The following is a 25283-nucleotide window of genomic DNA, read 5'->3' on the forward strand; positions in this document are numbered from 1 at the left end:
CAGACAATAAAAGAAACACACACAAGCATGCACCACCCACACATCACATTCGCCACTGACAAGGTGTTCTCTGGAAAGAGCTGCTCCCGAGCTCTTAGGAGAAATGCTAGAGGTTGAAGTTGAGTTGGAATTATGCAATGACAAAACAAATATGATAAAAGAAAGAGAAACACTTCTCTTCCAAAACTCAGCATCAAACAACATATCATTCAAATGTAGAGTGCACACAAGAGCAGGTACATGGAAGAGGCGACGTCCTTCTGACACTCAGAGAGAGAGAGGGAGACCAGAGGGAAAAAGTCAGGCAAAACCAAAGACATACAGTACTTTACATAGTTGCAAGGGAGCTGTACCAGCACAATCAATTCAATTGAGCCTAACTGAAGCTTTTATTTAGTAACTCTTGTATTTGTTTGCATTAGAACTGAAGTGCTTTACAGGACTTATATCACACACGGTATACTTTGATAGAATACCAGCAATTGTGTAACACAAAATCCTGAGGGAGCACTACATTTATCACTTGTACTGGTTGGCTCACAGATAGGCCAAGGGTGAGTGGGGTCCCACAAGAGTCATAATTTGGGAGATAAATTTACCAATATGGTTCAGGCAGTGGATGTGACATCAAGCACACTTTGACTGTGATGACATCACCCGGTTGACTCCTTGTCCTACCCTTGGCCTCCCCTCAGCCTCCTATTCCTTTCTGAGGGTGAGAGGGTAGGAAAAGAAGTGTAAACTACAGACAGTAGCCAGAGTCCTTCTTTGTCTCCTGCTTATTTTCTGTTCCTGCCACTTCCTTCATGACTCCTTTGGGCAGTGGAAGGGGTAGCACAGGACAACCCAGGGGCAGGATCCTTACCTGTCTGACATGAAGAGGTTGGTGAATGAGCCATTACTTGAAGATTCATCAAACATGATACACTTTAATTAAGGGTGAGCTCATGATGCACAAAGAAGGGATGAACCAACAGTCAGAAGGGCATGTCACTGTCTGTAAACATGCTGTGACGTCATTTGATGGAAGATATGGTTCCCTGTACCCTTGTAATCCACCTTGTAAACCTGGCGTGGGGCACCTCCTTAGATGGGACTCCGTATGTATGTGTTCATATGGTCTTACGTCACTGTTCTTGGTTTATATATATTTTAAGAGCATCATTATGTAATTAATGTGCAACCGAAGCTCATTCCTACATCCACAGGCTCTCTCGAGCCATCGTTGTTATTATAAACCTCAGCGCTCTCGTGTCTGTCACTGATCACAACAATCCCCTCTTCTTTCAGCGACGGCTGGAGCAGGAGGCAGAGAAGAGGACGGCGATGCTGGCGGAGCGCGCCCACAATGAGGCGATTGTGTAAGACGCGCCATCCCTCCCGTGCGCCTCGCGCGGCCGGCGCCCCCCCCACCCCCCGTGTATCAGATCCACTCACTCTCCGCGCCTCTGTCTCTTTGTCCATTGTTCCGTGGGGCCCTCTAAAGAACATTTGACCCCTTGTTCTGCTCATTTTCTGTCAAAAAATGTACTCTTTCTGCTAAGACTCTAGCAGCCCTCTGTGTTTTTTTTTTTTTAATGTAAACTTCCTGTCAGAGTCAGACCGGAAGAGTCACGGTAAGTTGAGTATCCCGTCTTTCACTTCAGCCTCTGGCCTCCTCTGTTTTTAAACCCCTCTCCCTCTCTAATGTCTCAAATGTTCTGCATACTGTCATGGCGCTGCTCCTCCATTTTCTCTTTCATTGCTGTCTCCAGCCCACATCTCTCTGTTGGCCACCGCTCTGTCTTTAGACTCTGTCTTCGCCCTTTCCTTCCCTTGCTCTTGACCCATTTCCTGTTCACATTCTCACAGTTATAAGGGCTTCTCTAGTGCTCTCTTGAGATGGCGGCCCTAGTCCCATTGATCTACTGGCACACGTAGCCCCCTTCCTCCTTACTCATGGGACATCCAGGTCGCTAGACATCGACCTGTAAACCTTTGCACAGCTCAGGTCTGCTCTTAAAGCCTAGGGGTGGGCATTACTCTGTTGACAGGCACCCATTCCCCACTCTCACGTATGATAGCTGGTTCCTAAAGTCCTAGTGGTTCAGGAACCGGCCGCTTTGCAGAGCAAGCCTTCTTTTTCACTGTTTTCACATGGTTTCTTTTAGAGTTCCCCTAGTCAGCCGCTCCCAGCTGAAGCTGTAGGCCTGGGATCTTGAATATTTGGAGTCATGTAGTGCACATTAGTCTCATGCTGACTGCCACAGCACGCCCTTCAATGCTGGATGGACCCGTCCCATGTGCATTATGGCAGATTGTCAACCGTGGCAATAGGAAGGTGCCATGAATTTTCAGTGCCTCTACCCTCTAATCGCGACTGCTTGAGTGCGCCACTCCACACATGCTTTGAAAACCTCATGTGTTGCAGCTGACTTCACTTTGGTCAACTCATACTAAAGAGCATCCTTCCTCTAGGCCCTTGTGCCAGGTCACAAGCTGCTTCCCCAGCATCATCTAGAATTGGTTGTAAACCGTTTAGCGAAAGGGCGTGGCTATACCAGTGAGTGCACACTGCTCACTGTACTGACTGTTGTACTAGTGGTCCTTCCTCTCCCTCTGTACTCCTTGCAATGTACCAGTAAATCCGACTTTATATCTATGTTGCTGATCTCCGGTATTGATGGAGAATGGGATTGGGACCTTGAAAACCAGCGGACATAAATGGGAGCAGGACCACGGCACGGACAGCGCATTGGATGGGCCTGGGTTTCAGGATTTTAAAGAAACAGGCCTATGCTGTGCGGAGAGGCTACTGTTCCTGGGCTAGCGCAGCCAGAATCCCATTGGTATTGGGAAGGGGTTGGGTGGTTAAAGGCTGCCAGTATAAGAGTCACTACAGATGAGTGACTTGTACTGTATCTCTGCAGCCCTTCGTCTTCCTAAGACTTGTGTCTCCCCCTTTAATGCCACAGCCCTTCCATGATCAGCGTCCTTCCCTTGTGGATGTGTCTCCTCTCTGATTCCAAAGTCATGAAGTATTCTTCTGTGTGAATCTCTGCCTTTGTATCCCACAGCCTGGATGGGCCTTACCCTGGGTGTGCATTCAATTTATTGGGTCCCAGGACTTTTAAAGTTCCTCTGGAGGTTCCCTAAGAGGATGCATTTTCTCAGTTAGATGATGCCTTTTAAAGGCCTTAAGGGCCCTTTGGTGTCCTCTAGCGAGATGGGTCTTGCTTTGTATGGCATAATACTTTTTATGACATCACACGTTCCCCTGGCAGACGTGTCTCTCATATCATACAATATATTTGGCATTGCCCTTGGTGGTCTTCTCCTTTATTTACTACACCCCAAAGTGGGGATCTGTTTCTCTTCTGAGTAATTCATTTAATCTCATGCTCCCTCATAACCTGTGCTACCTGTACTACCTGGGAGAGGCACCTCCTTGCTCCAATCACCAATGGCCATGAGTAATTCGAATCATTCTGCTACGGCAGTTCCTTCTGTGCTTAATTTCACACCACCTTCGTTGGTCATGTCCAGAGAGTCCATGGTCCTTGAGGTGATCGATACGCCTTCTGTGGTTATCCAGTCGTCCAGTGGTTCCTAAAATGTCTCCTATGATTTATCTGGCTATCAACTTCCCTCATTTCGTTCTCTTAAAGAGACACTGAGGTGACACTGGGTGCCACTTTGCCTCTGTTCCCCATCCCTTACACAACACTCAGGGAGTTTTTGTGCCCCTTGGGGTCACATCTCCTACTATACATGTCCCCATATAGTCAGTGGGTATGCTTATTATGTTCTGCCATCTCTCTTGCTCATCCCTTAACAGCACCTGGTAATCTTCCTGGACAAATAATCCCTTTCCTTGCGCCCCTCCACACAAAAGTTCTTCCTGGTTTGTCCACTGGTAGACCGCCTATGATTTGATGTATTATGTACTCCTATCGCAGTCTACTACAGCTCATGAAATCCCACCTCCGACGTAATGTATTATGTTTTGCTCTCTGTAGGCAGCTGGATGAACGAGGACGGGCAGTGTTCAAAGAAAACGTTCGTCTCTGCGAGGCTCTTTCCTACCACCTGGCAGAAGAAGATGAACTAAAGAAAGCCAACTCAAAGCTAAAGGAAGAGAGAGCAGCACTGTTACTGGAAAAGGTGCAGCATGAGAATTCATAGTGTGTTGTTGTCTATTAACTGAATACCCTTTGGCATTGTACCTCCAGTCAGTGAGACGGTACCGTGATTTACACACTGCCCTTGTCCAGACTCAAGCAAAGTCCATACATCTCTTAGTGTGATTCCTCAAGGAAGAGTCCAGTCGTTCTTGCAAGGGACGGTCAATGAGACAGAATCATCTTTTACACACTGTCCTCATACAATATCAAGCAAAGTACATACCCTAGTGTAATTCCTCAAGAAAGGACCAGCTCATTCATTTAAAGATCAGTCAGCGAGACACTACCATGCTTTACACATGTCCTCACTTAGGCTCAAGTACTTGCATTTCCTAGCATGATTTTTCAAGAAAGGCCCCAGTCGTTCATGCAAAGGACAGTCAGAGAGGCAGTACTGTGCTTTACACGCGGTTGCCTGCCACTTTCATTTCTCAGTCTGCAAACCAACCTCCTTTTGTTTCATCTACAGACCACCTGGAATCCACAACCACTTTGTAGAAGAAATATCATACCGCATCACCCCTGCCTCCAGAAATCATTTCCACCCCGCCTTCCTTAGAGACTGCAGTCTGCCCTGCAACTGCAACACCAGAAAGATTAAGGAAGGCCTCGACTCTACTCAACACCTTAGAAATAATAGGCCCCATCATCAAGTCTATTCACTGCAAAGGCAACAGACTGGACCTCCTTGTTTCTGCATCCCCTTCAAACCCCCCGTTCTCCTATACTGGACTAATCATCTTGCCGACCCCATCACCATTGTACATGTCACTCCCCCATATGAAGCACGGCAGAATAAGGGAAAGTTACCTTTCACTCTTTCAATCTATAGGAACTTAAAGAAGAACAAATCAACCTACCACCCTCAACATATGTCAACACCCTTTTCAACATCTACAATGCCATTCAAGCAAGACATAGCAATACTATGCTGCACTGAAACTTAACGTCTCCAAACCTAAGCTGTCAGCATCATGGCACACCCAAAAATATATGAAAAGAAGCATGCCATATGAAGACAGGAGAGGAAATGGAAAATATCAAAATGCCAGGAGGACCTTACCCTTTGAAAGCACTCCGCTCCAACTGTCCTTCTATCATCATCACCCCTAAAGCCACCTACTACAAGACGACAATCAACGTAACAATCAACAGAAGCAAATGCCCTCTTTTAGTTTGTTAAACAGTGTGCCGCTCCATCTCAGAACCCTCTACCCCACAACCACCTTACAGATGTAGCTCTATTCTCTCTTATTCATGGAGAAATTCATAACCTATACCCAGCTGCCACAGAGCTAAATGGTCATCCTTCAATATTATTTCCTGCACACCCCTCCAACATTCTGAACTCACTCAAAGCCGCCTCTTACCAAGATACAATACTTCCCTCCTCCATCATCAAATCTCAGCAAGGAGAAGCTCTCACATGCATTCTTCACACTATCAATCCCTTGCTAACCTAGGGCATCTTTCCATGCAGCATCAAGACTGGACAGATTCTCATCCTGCAGAAGAAACCCACACAAGATCCAGGTGGCCGTGCCAACTTTCGTCCTGTAACCCACCTCCCATTTGCTGGAAAAATAATTCAGAAGACAGTCATCACTAAGCTACAGAAGCACATTAGCAAGAATAAACAACTCCAATACTATCATCCAGGGTTTAGACCATGCTGCAATATTGAAACTGCTACTCTCCAAATAATTGATGATGCCCTTTTCCTCAATGTGAAACAGGACCACTGCTCCCTGGTCCTGCTCAACCTATCTGCAGCTTATGTCACCTTCGTACATCCAGCAATGATCCACACCCTTAAGACTTGCATGGCCTTCACTGGCACAGTCCTACAGTGGTTCACATCCTACCTCATCAAATACCAGCAACTCGCTCAGATAAGAAGCACTAGATCTAGGACTCTCTCCATCAGCTGCAGAGTCCCACAGGGCACCATCCTGTCACCTCTCTTTTTGAACCTTTATATGTCTTTGTAGAGAGCAAAGTCAATTGCACCACTATGCAAATGAAACCCAACCGTACCGCAAAATTTCCTCAACCAATAACATAAAGATGTTCAAAGTCTGCCTCAAACACATCCAATCCTGGATGTCAGCATGCTACCGGATGGTAACCCCACAGATGCCAAACTCCTCCTGTTTGCCAACAAGGCCAGACATTCTCCGATTCAGTCATGGCACTGCCAATTTAAAGCTAATGTGTTTCACACCCTGACAGCAAAAGCCATGTCCCTTGGATTCACCCTCAAATATCTGGATGTCGCTGCCAGAGGAGGAACTCACACAACAACAGATTCAAGACAAAACACTGCAGAAAGGAGAAAATAAGCCTCCTTAGCATGTGCCCCCAGAATTTGGAACAACATACCCTTCAATATCAGAATAGCACCAACCATTCCACAATTCAAGAAGAAATTAAAAACTCACCTATTCAAAAAACACTGCATTAGATAGGCTGACTTCTCACCCCTTTAACCACTAGCTCCACCTTTCTCCCTCTCCAACCTCTTTCTCATATCCCCCCGAGGCTTGCCCCTGAACAGTGCTCCACTGATAACCAGCCAGGTAACTGTAAGGCAAGAATTGCATTGTACCCAAATAACAAAAAGGTAATAATTTGCATCTGATTCAGTGAGAGTTGTAGGTAATTGTATTAGATTCACATTTCTCTTAGTTTGTCTGTTTCAATGTTGCCACTTCTTGTGATGTCAACTGCTGTATAAGAACCAAGTGGTGTCATTACCTGTGAAGTTATGTAATATTCCAATTGATACTAATGTGAGAATTTATGGAGGTGTTTTCTCTAGAGTCCATTTCCTAGTGTTTAGCGCATAACCTTCTGCTATACAGTGGCTTCTTGATGCAGTTGGTGGTTTTAGTAGCAGATTCAGTATAAGCACTTCTGTAATCAGAAACATTCCTCAAGTGGAGATCTGCAAAGCACTCAATTGGTTTGCTGTTTTTCACCAGTCATTACGCCGTGGATTCACAGGCTGAGGCTGATACAGGCTTTGTAAAGCAGATACCAAACATGTTTTATGTTAAACGTAGTCAGTTTCTTAGCTTCATCACCTTCCGTTTGTCATTGGCACTTTTAGGGGTGAATTCAAATTAAAGAGGGCCTAATAAGGGAACATAATTAAAGAGAACCCAAATAAATATATGCTTGTCACATTCTATCCTAAAATCTTGTTGCTAATGCAGGTTATCAAAGTACCTCTTCTTGCTTCAATTAGTTACTGTATGACAGCTCTCGGCAGGGGTTTGGACAGCTATTAGTGACAGTTGAAACCAATGGAGGACTGGAATTGGTACCCCAAGCCAAGAGTATTTGTTATATGTGGGAATTTTCACCTGAGTTCCTCTGCTGCATCAAGGGAAAATAAAGATGGTGAAAAGTTAGTGTAGATCCAGGGGGAACATCCTTTACAACGCAACTTTTACCACGCAGTGCCTTTACGACGCAACTTTTACCACGCATGTTATTACAACGTATAGCGCTGGGGGGCGCTCTAGGATAGGGAATAGATTTAATTTACTATCCAACACCTTCCCTACTATCCACGGGGACTGGAGTTGGAATAGTAAATTAAACTATTCACTATCCAGCATGCCTTAACGATATGCGTTGTAACAGCATGCGTTGTAAAAACTGCGATGTAAAGGCATGCGTGGTAAAACCATGCGTTGTAATGTCATACATCCAGATCCAGGTATGAGGTAGCACAAACATGCTTTTCAGCAAATCTGTTGAATTTTCAAAGGTGAATGTGCAGAACTTGTCTGTTTCTGTGCCTAGGAAACAAGTGACCTGTTGGTTCAAGAGAAGATTGCTCAGACAATGCAGCAGAAGGCAAAGTTGATGGAGCTTCAGAGGAAGGTGGAGAGCCTGGAAACCGCCCTGGCACACATGAGCAGGGAGTTCAAGGGTGAGATCCAGAAGACCCAGGACAAGGCTCTAGTGCAGAACCAAGCAGGCCAGGTGGAGCTGGAGAAACTCCAAAAGATGCTGGAGATGAAAGATCGGGAGATGAACCGAGTGAAGAAACTAGCACGGAACGTTCTGGAGGAGCGGAAGGAAGTGGAGCGCTTCTTCATGGAGGCCCTAGGGCAGGTGAAGATGGAAATTGCATCCAATAGGCACTACTACAAGCAGGCAGCTCAAAATGCCTACCAGAGGAAGATGCTGGAAGCTGCTGCTGGGAAAGAAGAGTATCCCAGGGTCCGCACCTTCAATGTCAACGAGCACAGCACTAACAACGTACACCAGGATTTACAGGAAGCGGAGAAATGGTATGAATCAATTACTCAATTTGTGCATTTCTCTGTATGTCTACCTATTACCTTGTTGATCTTCCTGTATGCTGATTGTCTGTACTGAACATACCTTGGTGTGTGTGAAAGCATGAATGTGGGTATAACCCACTACTTCGCTACCACCACACTTTCGACACTACTGCATTAAAGGTAAGTATATAAATATGTTAGGGATAAGGTTTTTTTTTTAAAGGATAAGGGGACCTTAAATAAATTACAAAAAAGGAGGCCAGTGGTCCCCTCCTTCAGAGACTATGTAATGACCCCTGATCTAGTGCTGGCCATGTAATGCCATACAATGTACTGGCACTCGATACTGAGATATGCAACTGGGCTGGACATCACTTTGGATGCTTTTACTCCTCATGGGCTGCAGATCTCATTGAATGCTCACCTCGTGTGCTAATGATATATTAAAATTACCGGGCGCCCAGTATTCCAAGGAACAAGGGTATTACACCATACGTAGAACAATGTTCCCCTAGGAATCATTCATTTTTTAATTGTTACAAGGGCGAAAAATAGATACATCACACAGGAATCAACACAAATGATGATTAATGCTCTGTATTCAGGTATGCACATAAGGTAAAAGGATAATCAATGTAGTCAAAAACAAACGCAGGGGCTCCAAGTGACGGCGCAGTGCAAGGGCAATTAGGTGGGCCATATAATAACAAACATATTCTTACAGGGACAATATTTTCACAATGTGCAAAGGGTCCCGGCCCAAAGAGCATAGAAATCTGAAATCAGCCGCTTTCCAAGCGCCTTGAGGCTTGTGCGATATGATGCTCCTTAGCAATTTTCAAAGGCACTACTAACAATCCATGACAAGCTACTGCTCAGAAGCACCTCAGACAACAAGTGTAAGTCCAAAGCAGTATTTGGCAGAAAGTGAAAATGCAGCAGCAAGAAACACAGCCTTCTTTGCCCTACTACCTTACCTTCCCTGGCAACTGACCTGTGCGTCAATGTATTTAAACCACATGTCTTTTCTGCAACAAGTTTTACTACGTGAATCTGCAAAATGTGGATCATTATTGTTCCTATATTCTATCTATCCTAAAGAGATACACAACAATTAAGCAAATATGCCGAAACTAAATAATATTTATAATAAAATAACCTATATATATTTATTTTTTTTAATTGTATTTATTTGAGTTGTCAAAAAAGGATACAACTCACAAGAATCTTGGATACTAAATCATTCCTCATAAAGTGCACCAACCATAAGATCACATTGTGCTCTCAGTTCATCTCTGTCCAAAGTTACTTTATTTTGTGTCTTACCACATCACAGGTGAATTAAGACACACTAGGGAGGACAGACCACTGTTCCTAATCAACCATGGAATTTACTCACACATTACCCAGTTCCATCCTGTTTATCTGCTCTGATCAGCACTATAGTCACACACCGGCCAGTGCCCACTGTCTGGCTCAGTTGGATACATCATCACTTGTGTTCATGAATGTATGCAATGGATCCCATATATCCTTCGTTGTCCATGTCGCTGCATACAAACCTGCATCTCGTTACAGAAAACCAGTCTCTAGTCTTTGACCCTGTGCCCCACCAGCAATTAACCCCAACTTCCCTTTGGTAAGTAATTCTGCCATGGCTATCCTGTGTCTAAACCGCAAGCTATGAAGTGCCAGGGGGCACCTGTTCATACAGTATCCTCTAAGCCTATTGCATCAACCAATCCCAACTGCCAATGTGTCACACTGGTGTACCATCATCTACCCAGTGCAGTCCAAGGACCACATGTTGACGGGCTGTACATGGGTAGATTCACCTAACTCTTCCAAGTCTCCAGCTTCTGTTCCATTTTCAGCGCTGTGTCAGGCTGGTGATGGTGTACAGCTTTCCTCTCACAGTTGGAGCTCCTATTCTGTTGCTGGTCCACCCTAGATGCCAGAGATGCTTGGCGTTACATGATGGTCTGTGACACAGCACTAAAATTCCTGGCATCTTTTTTCAGGCTTAAATGTTACGAAGAGTAGACACAGTATTGATCTTTTGGGTGATCGCCTGACACAGTTTCCCTCTACCCTCTCTCACTTGTTTTATGAAGGAGGAGGCCCATGAACCTGGGCTACTCGTTGACCATCTCCTCTGTGAGAACCTCATTCACTCAGCTTTACCTTCCTCATACTAGGTGAGGGCAATGGTAACCAAGTGGGCTGTTTTGAGCCCTGGGTGGCGGTTCAGTGAGGAGATAGAAAAATCCAAGATGCCTGCTGTGCATGTGGAAGAGAGATAATCTCCTCAAACAAGCATTGTGTGGCTGCAAACCTAGATAAAAGACAGCGAATCAGACCGTCCGCATCATCAGCACACTGGCAGTGATGCTGTCTGACAAATATGAAATAATTCCTGGTTTTATGAGGCTCTTCATGATCACGCATTGTTCTATGCATGCATACTAACCCCACCCTGCAATACCAATTTGTAAGACCTGTTGTAATTTCTGAGTCTTGTACAACCAGATATGGTAGTACCACTTGGTAGTTTCAGTACCATGGAACACGCAAAAAACATCACTCCTGGGCCGAGACCCAGATTTACTGGGAGTAATATGAAATAAATAGAGTGTGGCATTACTATACTCCACTCTGCCCTTGTAATGAGGTCTGATACGCATATCTGTGCTGTACATTGGATGTGTGTGGTGTGCTAAGGGAGTGTTTGATGTGAATGTGCCCAAAGCCTAAAATGTACTGTGCAAGAGTGTTCAGATGATCTTTGCATGCACTTGTACCTGCCAAGCATTTGGTCGGAAGTAGGATTAAGGACTTCCTTTACTACAGTTAGTAACTTTTACTAACCCTCCCTAGACCCCGAATCAGCATGTTTTGAGTTAGAGGTGTTTGGTACTTGAGACACAATTGGTGGCATTCTATGATTTGGGTGGTAAACACTTTGAACGTGACAAACACTCTGTAATCTGTGAATGAGACACAGTTGAGTCTGTGAATAATATGTCTACATCATAGTGCGCTGTAAATAAGGATTGCATGGTGCACTTCATGAAAGACATAGGTATAGGGCAATCTGTGAATGAGATTTACATAGTGCACTCATTGACTGAGGCTTGCAATGGCAATGACTCAAAGAAACATCTATAAGGCACTGTGTGAAAAGGTGAATGGGACAAGCACAGTATGCTCTATGAATGAGACACATGTAGTGCAGTCTATGAATTAGGTATTGTGCTCATAGTGAATTTTGGTCTTGAATTGAATTTCAGGAGCAGTCTCCAGTCTGGGATGGTGGACATCAGTGACCTGACATGGGAGCAGAAGGAGAAGGTCTTGAGGCTGCTGTTTGCTAAGATGAATGGAGTGAGGCTCAGGTAAGGCCAACTACGCGTGCTTCACTTCCTGCTGAGGTGTCACCACAACTGCGTCACTACAATTGACACACCACACTTAAATACCACAATTAAAAACCTTGAAGGGTATTTAAAAATGCTCAAATGGCAAACGATCCATTTTTCATTTCATTTCTTTATTCGATCAAGTTAAAAATGATCATAAAAGTACAAATAAATACTTCCTCATAAAATTGTAAAGTTTTTTGTTTGTAAAAATTACATATACTTCAACATGATTCTATAATACAATCATAGATGCATTAAAATCTGTAAAACAACAGAAACCAATTCATATACACACAAACCTCTTCCTCTTACTTATACAGGCCCATAAGAATGACGCTAAGTAGCAAACCAAAGGGTCAGGTAATGATTTTAAAAAGTAGAGTGCCACCCTACACTGCTTAAAATTCCCTTTCTTTAAAATTGGTTTTAAGTTGTCATGTTACCAGGTATTCATGAGACAACCAGTCTAGATGCACTAAAGCAAAGTTGCGCGGGATTGTTAATAAGAAATGTATATGCTGTGTCGAGGGACAAAAACTCCCCAACCCGCTTGCTGACTTCTCAATAATGGAAGATGTATGTTTTCCAGGTGTACATTAGGTCACAGAGGTGTAATCCCATTTGTACTTCCAATTTGGAATTGTGGCACATAAGGGTTGTAAGTTGTTTTACCCTCCAAGAATTTTGCTCTGTTTTGTTGGCACAAACAGATCTATGTCTGCCTTCCTCATTCGTGGAAGTGAGTTTGCAGAATGGTGGAGTTTATCTCCCACTCGTGTATTTCATGGAACTCTCTGCATACTCTGCCAGATCATTTGCACGCCTTGCACAGGCCTTGGCAGAAAATGTGTTTCCACAGAATCATTGTATTAGCTGCCCATTAATCAGCACATTGTTATTAGTACACATGGATTTGTATAGTAACTTGCAGACATCATGCTACACCCGCCTTCAATCACATTGTCTCCCTTGACCCCCTAAAATCAATGCCTTCTACAAGTCCCCAAAGTTAAAAGATTCAAGGTCGGAGGTATAGTTTTCTCAGTGGCAGCCACCATTCAACGGGAGCTGCTCCCTTTGGCTATTCGTCAAGAACACAACTTAGAAATGTAGGTATCTCTTAACCCCTTCCCTGCTGCCGTAGGCCATTGGCCGTCGCGAGCACTACCTCGCTGGTGCTGTGAACGCCCATCGGCCGACGCGGCCCCGGCCACTCCGCGGAACTGCCGCACTGCCGCGAAATAACGGCCGCGGCTAAGGTGTTATAAACATGACTTTACCCTACTCATTAGCATGCAAGTCCAGCTCTGCCCTTGCTTAGTAGTGATTAGCACCGTGGTGCCTATGGGTGTATGCATACTTCATAAAACCCAATACAATACGGTACAGAAATGCCTGTACCATTCACTCTCCTGTTTCAAGTGTAGGATAATGACAAATTATACATGAATGGTGCATTGTGGGATTGCGCTCTAAAATATATTGCCATTTATTATGTACGGTAGGACTTTGTGCCTATTCAACTATGGATTGCCTCAATCTAGAATGTCCACAACTTACCCTGTGAGTAATTGTACTCACAGTTAAGACTCTGCCATGTTGGTGAACCTTTAAGTGTGAAGCCTTCATTAGACGCTGGGTGGAGTAGGGTGGGTGTGTACCCCATTTGGTGAACACTATTGCCACGTGTGGTAAATATCTCCTATTCTGAGTTTGTTTTCAACTGGAAAATAAGGCATAACATGCAACTCAGTTTTTAACACCCCAAAATCTGAATGTTTTGACTTTGTTTGGTCCTTTTCCTCCAATAGATTTTTACAGGTTTGAACAGGCTGAATCTATTAGTGTAAAATTACAATTGTGTGATAAATATCACACAGCTTCTAATTCTGATTTTGTTGCATACTCTTGTTTGCACCTATGCAAACTCTTGTTCGAACAGGAATCAGCTTATAGGCCTTAACTGGCAAAGACGGACTTAGTAGATCGACATACAATGTCAAATTCACACCTTCCTACTGTTTAGCCATTGTAAATTCTGCTGTTCGCACACCTGATTTTGTCATGAACCACTTACAAGCTTCATAAAAGGGCGATTTTGTTGCAAAATAATGATGATGAATCCTCAGATCACCTGCTTCCTCTTTGACAGCTCACGGCCTCTCATGAGGTAGTCATGTCAGCATTCTGTGGTCAGTGCTGTTCCATATTTCAAAGATATAATCATTTGCCCAGACCCCATGCCACTGATTTCTATCAAACTTTGCATGGTCCTTGGTGCATTACTAACTCAATGCAGTTCCAACATAACTTTAAAACTGGCTTTCGACATTTTGTAAAGAGTTTGAGCAGCATAACCTGTAACAAATAGCCCATAGCATAATTCCCACCTACACTTTACATGTTTGCCCAGCTATTGCTTTTCTGAGTTTCTTCTGCTTCATTTTCCCTACAGGAAACAGAACAATGGTTTGGTCCATGTGTCTTCCACTGAGATTGCCATTAGAGGCCAAGGCGTAGAAGAACCCAGGTGAGCAAGAGGAGGAAAGGAAATTTGTGGAATATTATGCAGTATAGAATTCAATAGAGTCGAGGGACCTGCTCTGGTAGTTTCTCATAGGCAAAGATAGGCAAAAAAAGGTGAAGGGAATTGCCAGCGTTGTCTCTTATGATGAAGATACATTGTACACGAAGGATGGGCAAGGGATGTCTCACAGTGGATATGTCAAAGGTAAGGGAAGGGCCAGGGATTGTCTAGCAAGGATGAGAGTACATAGGAGCTGGAGAAAGGGTCCATATACCTACAATAGGTAAGACTCCAGTGGCGGTGGAGGACATGCCTAAAAGTCGCTCTTATGTAAATGGGGTACACTGGAGGTGACTGAAGAGCCAGGGACCTTCTCATAGGACTGGAACGGAGTTAAACGAAGGCCCTGGGAGTACCTCATGGGGATGGGGAAGAGAGGGAGGGGGGTTGGATGGTACACCAGAAGTGACAATGAACCAGTTCTGTTTTTATACAAGAAATGTGCAAGAAGGACATGGTGGTCTTGCAGAGCCATTGGGGATTCTCTAACATAACAATGATTCTCAGCACTTTCTCATATTAAGGGACGTACAAAGGAAGTGAAAAAAGGTCCTAGGGCTCTCTTGTAGGGATGAAAAATACTGGCGGTGAAAGAAGGTCATAGTGCGCTCTTATGTGGTTATATTACACTGGAGTTGAAAAAAGGGCCTAGTGCTTTCCTAGGGGATAGATTACTCTGGAGGGGAGAGAAAGGCCTAGTGTTCTCTTATCCCCATTGTACACTGGGTGAGAAAAGGGCCTCGTGCTCTCTTATGTGGATGTATTATGCTAGAGTTGAGAGAAGGGCCTAGTGCTCTCTTATGGGGCCTCATGTTCTTTCTTTTTTGCAGATAGATGAAACTGGTGGTGAGGGCAGCTCCTAGTGCTTTCTTACAGGGACAGATTACACTGGGAGATGAGAGTAGGACCCAGTGCTCTCTTATGGGGATGAACTACACTAGGTAGGTGAAGGACCCTAGTGTTAATTGTTGGAGGGACTACACTGGAAGGAGAGAAGGGCCTAATGCTCTCTTAGGTGGATAAAGTGCACTGGGTGAGAGAAAGGGCCCTTGTGCTCTGTTATGGAGATAAAGTACAGTGGGCAAACGAAGGGCCCTAGCTCACACTTGTGTGGATAGATTACCTTACACTTGTGTGGCTAGATTACACTGGAGTTGGGAGAAGTTTTAAAAGTGTGCATTATTTTTCGTTTTTGGTATTATTTAAAACTTAGCTGCTGTTTTTACTTGGAGCCTCATCTGCTTCACCTGACGAGCTCACACGCTGTCCTCAGCGCAGCAGATTACGTGCTGACGCTGGGAGGACAGGCACAGCAGGCGCCATACTGGGGGTAGGAAAGGTGGCGTTACAGTAGCTGGACGCCTCCCACCCCTTAGGCTATAAATTCACCTACAGAGCGCGAGCGCGCTGACTCAACCTAAGGTCTCTCCCCTGAGGCGAAAAGCCGGGGGCTTCATTACAACATTTTAAAAGTGTGCATTATTTTTCGTTTTTGGTATTATTTAAAACTTAGCTGCTGTTTTTACTTGGAGCCTCATCTGCTTCACCTGACGAGCTCACACGCTGTCCTCAGCGCAGCAGATTACGTGCTGACGCTGGGAGGACAGGCACAGCAGGCGCCATACTGGGGGTAGGAAAGGTGGCGTTACAGTAGCTGGACGCCTCCCACTCCCCTTAGCACTGGATAAAAGGCGCTTACCATCATGTCCGCGCAGCGGGCGGGCGCAGCGGGCACGCCGGTGGCGCGCCGAAGGCAAGCCCGTCTGCGCCCATCCGCGCCGGACCCGCGCCCAGTGCCACCCCCCCTGTTTCATCTAGCTCAGAAAGTATAACATATGCACCGGCGGAAATTATACAGTTGAGACCTGCATATGGAGACCTATGCTTTCAACATCACCCAGAAAGTATTAAAGACAACACCACCATCTGTTGTTTAAACTGCAAGTCTGTTATACCACTTATCAATGCTAAAGCTAACCGCTCAGATGCTTGCACTGTTGAACCAGAGGTAACTATAATAGCACTTATCAACGCCCGCTAATTGGCCAGGCATAGACAGGAAATTGCAGATCTAATACTAGACAGAAAAATAGACATTCTCTTCATTACAGAGACATGGATGGATGAAGCATCTGATCCTGATTTATTGGTAGCTGTACCACCTGGCTTTACCGTACATCGATTGGATAGACAAGTGAAAAAAGGAGGGGGTCTGGCAATTATTACCCGGACTACCCTTCCTGTTAGAACATTTCCCATATCTTCTCTTACATGTGAAGCTTTACATTTTTCCATCAAACTTACTCCTTCATATAACCTTAAGGGAGTACTCATTTATCGACCACCGGGTTCCCGGTCCGAATTTTTGTCCTCCTTTGTGTCATTGATGGAACCATTGGCAATTGATGACACATTTATTGCCCTGGGAGATGTAAACTTCCATTTAGATAAAAAGGAAGACTCTGAAACCGTATCCCTATTAGCCGACTGTGAAATGCTGGGTTTAACACAACTCATAAAGGTACCTACACATGAGGCAGGACATACATTAGATGGCATTTTTTCTAACATTAATGAGATTGTAATACGGGAGGTTCTGCCACTCACCTCGTCAGACCACCATGTTATTCTGTGCCATATTCCTATCCATCAGGCCCCAATTACTAAAAAACCCCTTCCAATTCATGAAAAGTTTAGAGTGTGGAAGGATATTGACTATGAGATCTTTAGACAGCGGCTGATTAATTCTGGTCCCGTAATCTCGGATGACCCTATTGTAGCGCTGGAACAATATTCCGCCTGGCTGGATAATGCGATCGAAGCACATGTGCCGCTTAAATCCATTTCAAAAAATCGGAAAGTTCCCTCGGCCCCTTGGTTCACACAAGCTCTTAGAAAGCAGAAACAGATGTGTAGGACTCAAGAAAGAAATTGGCGCAGGACTTATGACAACGAAAGTAAATCTATATATAAAGAAACAATAGCTGTCTATAAGAAAATGATTCAGGAGGCAAAAAAAAATTATTATGGAGAACAAATTGAAAATTCAAAACATTCTTATAGACAATTGTATGAGGTGGTCAAATCATTGGCTGGGAAATCACCGGACTTAGGTCCTCCTCTCTCGCAAGAATTCTGTGATGCATTGGCAAATTTTTTCTACTCTAAAGTAAACGACATCTACTCAGACTTCTCAGTAACCCCTACTTTCAGTAATACCTCTTCTCCAAAAATCCTCGAATGTTCATTTGCTCAATTTAAGAACATAACAGAGGAGCAGGCAGCGGATATTATTAGGACTATAAAAACGGGCTCAGCCCTTGATCCGTGCCCTCCTAAAATCTTCCCCCCAATAACTGACCTTATTAGCAAAGTCATAACAGAGGTCTGTAACAGAATGTTCATATCAGGGGTCTTTCCGGACAAGTTAAAGAACACTTTATTGAAACCTCTTCTTAAAAAACCTGGTCTTGAAAAATCCATGCTGAAGAATTATAGACCCATTGCTAGCTTACCATTTGTGGCTAAAGTAGCTGAGAAGGCCATGAATAAGCAACTGTCAGAATATATTGAGCAAAACAGTTTGCTTGACGATTCTCAATTTGGGTTTCGCAAAATGCATGGGACAGAGACAGCTCTGATCAAGGCCGCTGATGATATCAGGATCATCAGGGACCAAGGAGGTACAGCGGTTTTGGTCCTACTGGATCTGTCTGCGGCCTTTGACACGGTCAATCATTCCATCTTGATTGACCGTGTCGGAGAACTGGGCATACATTCAAGGGCCAGGGCCCTGTTAGCCTCTTTTCTCGCAGGCAGAACGCAGGCAGTAACAATAGGACCTTTTAAATCTGCAGATCTTGCCCTACCATGTGGTGTTCCTCAAGGCTCATCCCTAAGTCCGACACTTTTTAATATCTATGTGTCGGACTTAGCTAGGGTTATTAAAAACTACCGGATGAGCCTTACCACATATGCCGACGATACCCAGTTGGTACTCGCCATTAAGAACGATGGAGAAGAGGTGGCGGCACGATTCCAGGAAGGAATGTTGGCAATCAAGGAGTGGATGGCGGGAAACTGTTTAAGACTTAACTCAGAGAAGACTGAAGTAATGATCTTTGGAAAGTTATCCCCATTGTGGTCTTCTGTCTGGTGGCCCCCCCTACTCGGTGCCTTGCCAACTCCTGTTCATAAAGTCAGGAATTTAGGAGTAATCTTTGATGAAAAGATTAATTTTTCAAACCATGCTAACCAGATAGCATCTTCCGCATTCCACAAACTCAGACTCCTGAAAAAAATTCTACCATTTCTTCCAGATAGCGCGAAGAAAACGGTGGTGAGTTCCTTGGTCCTTTCTTCTTTGGATTACTGTAATGGATTATTTGTGAATGCTCAATCTCGGGTGGTGGCCAAATTACAACTAATCCAAAATGCGGCAGCAAGGCTACTGTCTGGCACCCCCAAATATAAATCAATTAAGCAGGTAATCAGGAGCTACCACTGGCTAACTGTAAGAAATCGGATTAGATTTAAAACTTTATGCCTGACTTTTAAGGCATTACATGGTTTTGGCCCGGTGTTCCTCAAACAGAAACTTGTTCTTTATCACCCTAACAGATCACTTAGGTCGGAACATCTACTCCAGCTGACAGTGCCACGAACCAGGACTGTCTCTTGGGGTGATAGATGCTTCACTAACACCGCGGCCAGACTTTGGAATACGCTCCCGATGGCGATAAGGTCTACTTCCTCACTGTTTCAGTTTAGAAAGCTGCTGAAAACTTGGTTGTTTGACCAATAATCTTCCTTAGAACTGCACCACTTTTTTGAATTTTGATAATGCTCTCATTGGGACAATGAGTTGAGCCATAGCGCCAAGACGCCCACGGGTATACGCTGCGCTTTACAAATTGTAAAAATAAATAAATAAATAAAGATCCTAGTCCTCTCTTATGGAGATACAGTGCACAGGGTGAGAGCAAGATCCCAGAGATCTCTTATGGGAATAAAGTGCACTGGGTGAGAGCAAGATCCCAGAGATCTCTTATGGGAATAAAGTGCACTGGGTCCTAGAGATCCTAGAGCTCTCTTATTAGGATAAAGTGCACTGGGTGAGAGCAAGACCCTAGAGCTCTCTTATGGGGATAAAGTGCACTGGGTGAGAGCAAGATCCCAGAGATCTCTTTGGGCATAAAGTGCACTGGGTGAGAGAAGGATCCTAGAGCTCTCTTTGGAGATAAAGTGCACTGGGTGAGAGAAGGATCCTAGGGCTCTCTTATTAGGATAAAGTGCACTGAGTGAGAGCAAGATCCCAGAGATCTTTTATGGGGACAACGTGCACTGGGTGAGAGAAGGATCCTAGAGTTCTCTTTGGGGCTAAAGTGCACTGGGTGAGAGAAGGATCCTATAGCTCTCTTTGGGGATAAAGTGCACTGGGTGAGAGAAGGATCCTATAGCTCTCTTTGGGGATAAAGTGCACTGGGTGAGAGAATGATCCTAGAGCTCTCTTTGGGGATAAAGTGCACTGGGTGAGAGAAGGATCCTAGAGCTCTCTTTGGGGATAAAGTGCACTGGGTGAGAGAAGGATCCTAGAGCTCTCTTATTAGGATAAAGTGCACTGGGTGAGAGCAAGATCCTAGAGCTCTCTTTTGGGGATAAAGTGCCCTGGATGAGAGCAAGATCCTAGAGCTCTCTTATGGGGATAACGTGCACTGGGTGAGGGAAGGATCCTAGAGCTCTCTAATTGGGATAAAGTGCACTGGGTGAGAGCAAGACCCTAGAGCTCTCTTATGGGGATAAAGTGCACTGGGTGAGAGCAAGATCCCAGAGCTCTCTTTGGGCATAAAGTGCACTGGGTGAGAGAAGGATCCTAGAGCTCTCTAATTGGGATAAAGTGCACTGGGTGAGAGCAAGACCCTAGAGCTCTCTTATGGGGATAAAGTACACTGGGTTAGGGAAGGATCCTAGAGCTCTCTTATGGGGATAAAGTGCACTGGGTGAGAGAAGGATCCTAGAGCTCTCTAATTGGGATAAAGTGCACTGGGTGAGAGCAAGACCCTAGAGCTCTCTTATGGGGATAAAGTACACTGGGTTAGGGAAGGATCCTAGAGCTCTCTTATGGGGATAAAGTACACTGGGTCAAGGAAGAATCCTAGAGCTCTCTTATGGGGAATAAGTACACTTGGTGAGAGAAGGATCCTAGAGCTCTCTTATGGGGATAAAGTACACTTGGTGAGAGAAGGATCCTAGAGCTCTCTTATGGGGATAACGTGCACTGGGTGAGAGAAGGATCCTAGAGCTCTCTAATTGGGATAAAGTGCACTGGGTGAGAGCAAGACCCTAGAGCTCTCTTATGGGGATAAAGTACACTGGGTTAGGGAAGGATCCTAGAGCTCTCTTATGGGGATAAAGTACACTGGGTCAGGGAAGAATCCTAGAGCTCTCTTATGGGGAATAAGTACACTTGGTGAGAGAAGGATCCTAGAGCTCTCTTATGGGGATAAAGTACACTGGGTGAGAGAAGGATCCTAGAGCTCTCTTATGGGGATAAAGTACAATGGGTGAGAGAAGGATCCTAGAGCTCTCTTATGGGGATAACGTCACTGGGTGAGAGCAAGATCATAGAGCCCTCTTATGGGTATAAAATACACTGATGGAGAAAAAGATCCTGGAGCCCTCTTATGGGGATAAAATGAACTAGATGAGAGAAGGGCCCTAGTGCTCTATTGTGTGGATTTATTACACTGGAGGTAAGAGACGGTCCTGGTACTCTCTTAGAGGCTAGGTTCCCCAGTCACACAAGGAAGGGATATACGGATGGTCATGAAAGGAATCAGAAGTCTGTACTAGTGGATGTGAAGAATGCAAGCATCTCTTTCAGGTGGAGTTGTGGTACACTAGAAATGGGAGCTGCCCAAGGTAATTCTTGAAGTACCCTCTTGCCAAAGAGAGACTCAGGTCAGGAGTCTCTCCTGACTTCTGACCTCAGTGTTTCTTAGGGATGAGGAGACAAGAGCTAATGACCTTAATTAATTCTACAATGAATCCTAAAATAAGCAGATGGATTAATCCTACTCCTTAGCAATGGTTCACCAAGGATAACTATCAAGAGTGTGACAGGTGCAACGACACAGGGTACTGAGGCTGTGAAAGGTCCACTGCAGCACAATTTTGGCTATGTTTTACTATCAAAATGTGAACCGGTCGGGGGCTATATTCCTTACCAGAACTGGGGTCCATGGCATCCTAGCTATGCCACTAATAAAAGATATGTAGATACTGACAACAAATATGGATTGCCTTCACCCACGTAGTTAGCTCATTATTTCCTCCTCTGCAATACCAGAGTTTACTTTGTGTTTAATCTATCGTTGTCTACACTATTCTCTGTATATCTCATGCATGTTTTTTAACTTTGTTACTGGTTTTGTCTTCTTCATTCCTGCAACAGCTATTTCTGTGAAGTTCGAATGTACAGTAATCCTGAGTATCCCCATAAACAATTCTTAGCTCATGACCTCTTGCTGTAGAGCCGCATCTCCTGTGGAATATGCTCACTTCAGCTACTGTATACATACGCCTAAGCTCGTTCGATCCTTCTCATCACATCTGCTCCATGCCTCCTCTCTTCCAGACTGTACAGATTTACCTTTCATCTCAATTTCCAGTGCAACCCTTGCACCATCTTCGCATGTCTTCTCTGGGCTGTCTAAGCTATCTTTATCCATTTGGAGAATGACGTCAAGAACTGGACGCAACACCCTAGATGAACCTTAAATCCACATTGTATGCAGCGACCACACACCCTCCTTCACTGTGGTTGGTATACCTCTGCCTAAGTACCCCAACAGTCTCCTGGCTGCCAGCTTTGCCACTGCTTGAAAACGTTGTAGTCATTGGATTCAATATCCCAAGATCCCTCTCTTGTGTTATGACGTCTTATGCCCTTGTCCATATCTGGAACTCGTCTTTTGGGGCTATCTGACCTAAATGCAGGGCTTCGTACTTTTTATTTTCAACGCCATCTTTCTGTTCCATTTTCCCACCTCTTCAATTCACCCAACCTAGTTATCAACTCTGTTTAAAATAATAGTGTCACCTGCAGAGTGGTATCATGGCCCTGCAAATCCTGCTGCTATGTTGCTGACCCCCGCAGTACAGACTCCTTCTGTCCCACAAGTCAGGCTGATTTTTAAATGTTTTTTTGCAGATTGAATTAAAACTTAGGTGTGCAAAAAACATTTGCCATGGAACATCATTCTCCACTTTCACATAATCATGTATGGCGGGCAGTCGCGACCGGCATGACTCACGGGTGGTGGTCGGGGGGGGGGGGTTAAGCGCAGGGAGAGGGGTGGGGGGTTATTTAAAAAAAAATTTTTTTTTAATTTACCATCTTCTCTGATCCCGCCTCGCGTCTCCTCTCTCCTCTCCCAGGCAGCCTCCCTCCCCTCCCATAAACCAATCACAACGCAATGGCAGCGTTGTGATTGTCTAGGACGCCGACCCTACAGGCGTCTATGGGGAGGCCCTTTTCACTAAGTAGGCTGCCTGCCCTTGATGGCGGGTTTGTGTAATCACAAATTGGATTGACAAGTACGGACCTTTCACACGTATAATGGAATTTCCCCATAAACACATGGGGGGCTATGGGAGTGCTTGTGGATGTCCCTGAATAGGTTAACCTGTAAATGTTTTCTAAGATCCGAAACCTTGTAAATTTGTGGGTGCTAGCCACCAGTTTGGAGATAAATTCCCAACCTGGACACCTAAGCACTTTTACTCCACTCACGAGTAAGGCAACATTTGTTTCCTGTGTGATAATGGGCAACACTCTCAACAGTGACGAGAGTGTATGGGACAGTGGTTACTCAAAGAGAAACTAGTTTCCTCAATACACATTTCCGTTCAACTAACTCATGAGAATGGCACACCTACAGCAGTTCTGCCGGCAGAAATATATTCGCATTTGAGTGCTCTAAAAAAATCAATGACTGTCATATATTTTTCCAAGTCCTCAAAAGATTCTTTGAGGATTCTAAAAAATTGTAGATTTACTTTGAACGTTTGAGTAACCCAGGAACTCGTTTCCACCTTTAAAAAATATATATTGACTTCTTGTGACTATCTGCTCTCCTCCAGTACCAGACGTTTCTACTGTAATAAATAGACACGGATGTGAATAATGCTAAAGCTTCCAAAAGCTTCCCTCAATGTCCTACGATGCAACACAAATGGCTGGCTTCCTCCAACCACGTTATTTTAGCTTGATTAACCTTACCCTATTCTTCCAGAAATGGGCAAGTATACCTTTTCCGTTTGCACCTCTGCCATCCGTTTTTGGGTATGCAGGAATGTATTGTATTATGACTCTGTTCAGTCTTACAGACCCATCTTTGCATTTTCCTGTAAAACACGTGTATCTAGCTATTATTTTTGTCCTTGTTTGTCGTTTTTTTGTTTCTTCTTGCCTTGATTTGTTCTTGGAAATACATTTCCTGTCTTCCTCTTACATATAACATGCTCCTTAGTGGTCATCATAAGACCACAGTGTGAAGTTTTGTTTAGCACTTCTATTTTACTTGATTTAATGGTCCCTCTAATACATTAGAAAATATATACTCAGCAGTAGTCCCATTAAAACCATACTTCCACGTGGACTATCCACGTCGAGCCTACACCGGTCCTCATCACTTCCTTTTCTTTTCAGTGTCCAGCAGGAGCTCCGCTCCATGACCTTCCTCACCCAGAGAGTCCCATCACCGGAGCCCTCAACTCAGCGGGTGCTGCTTCCCGATATCCAAACAAGATGTCCGACTGTGGGATAAAAGGTGTATCGCATAAACCTTATTTTAGGAAGCAGTGTGGACCCAACAGCGCGAGATAGGGCTACATTTATGGTCTCATAGAATATTTGTCAGACTCGCCGCCGCTCGCCAACAGACAAGAATGGCTGGGGACGTCACTCTCTAAAAGAAAATATGAAAAGTTTACTGTGAATATTATTAGAAAACAGAATTAAATAATTTAATTTGCTTTACTTTTGCGAGTGTTTGTATTGAATCAAATTTGAAATTGTAGGTTTTGGTGGTTTTCTTAATCTAACTACACAGTGCTGACAGAGTACGAGTGGAAGCATGTGGGCAATTGCAGATACTAAATACCGCTTATTCTCCCTCCACAGTACCACCACACATTATTCCAAGGTTAAATCAGACACAATTTCCAGTGTGTCATCCAGGTGCTTATTATTACCCTTACTCTTCAACTTGCAAGCAACTGGTATTTTATGATACGCAACACACTTTTTGCGTGAGAAGGCACCAAAACCAGCAAAGAGATTAGTGGAGCAATGAGGGGTCAGGTAGAGCTAGAAGGGGGCAAAGAGATGACATGTGTAAAGGATAGTGCGCTTGGATAGTTGTGGGGAGAAAGAGATATCGCAGAAGGCAGCAGGCTGGTGATTGAACAAACAGCAGCTCATGGAATAACATTGGCCATGAAAGGTTGCAAGAGAGAGGAAGCATGGATAATGAAGGGGACTGGACAGGGAAGAGTACATAGAAGTAGCCTAGGCAGATAATCAGGAGGGGAGGGTGACAGGATGAGGGAGTTGGTAGGGAAAGGGAATGGATAAGGGAGCAGATGGTGAAAATAATTAGACAGCGAAGTGGGTGGAAAAGCAAAGAAACAGACTTGTGGGTGTCAACCCCAAAGGGAGGTTCACAGGAGCCTCCACTGTAAAAATAGGCAATGAATGTAAAGTACCCTTATATGAGATGTCAACGCTGATTCATAAGACAGAAAT

The 25283-nt window shown here is 44.4% G+C and overlaps 1 protein-coding gene across 1 annotated transcript in view; it reads left to right on the forward strand.

Annotated features, from left to right (window-relative positions):
* Positions 1-24515, forward strand: part of BBOF1 (basal body orientation factor 1) — a 134837-nt gene extending 110322 nt beyond the window's left edge. The window contains exons 6-11 of the mRNA XM_078659872.1: positions 1291-1361; positions 3999-4143; positions 7977-8470; positions 11755-11859; positions 14342-14416; positions 24186-24515. Coding sequence (XP_078515998.1) covers positions 1291-1361; positions 3999-4143; positions 7977-8470; positions 11755-11859; positions 14342-14416; positions 24186-24303 — 1008 coding nt within the window. The 3' untranslated portion in view covers positions 24304-24515. The remainder of the gene's footprint in view (positions 1-1290; positions 1362-3998; positions 4144-7976; positions 8471-11754; positions 11860-14341; positions 14417-24185) is intronic.
* The last annotated feature ends 768 nt before the right edge of the window (positions 24516-25283 follow it).

The sequence above is a fragment of the Lissotriton helveticus genome, chromosome 9 (assembly GCF_964261635.1).
Source record: "Lissotriton helveticus chromosome 9, aLisHel1.1, whole genome shotgun sequence".
NCBI classification, from domain to species: domain Eukaryota; kingdom Metazoa; phylum Chordata; class Amphibia; order Caudata; family Salamandridae; genus Lissotriton; species Lissotriton helveticus.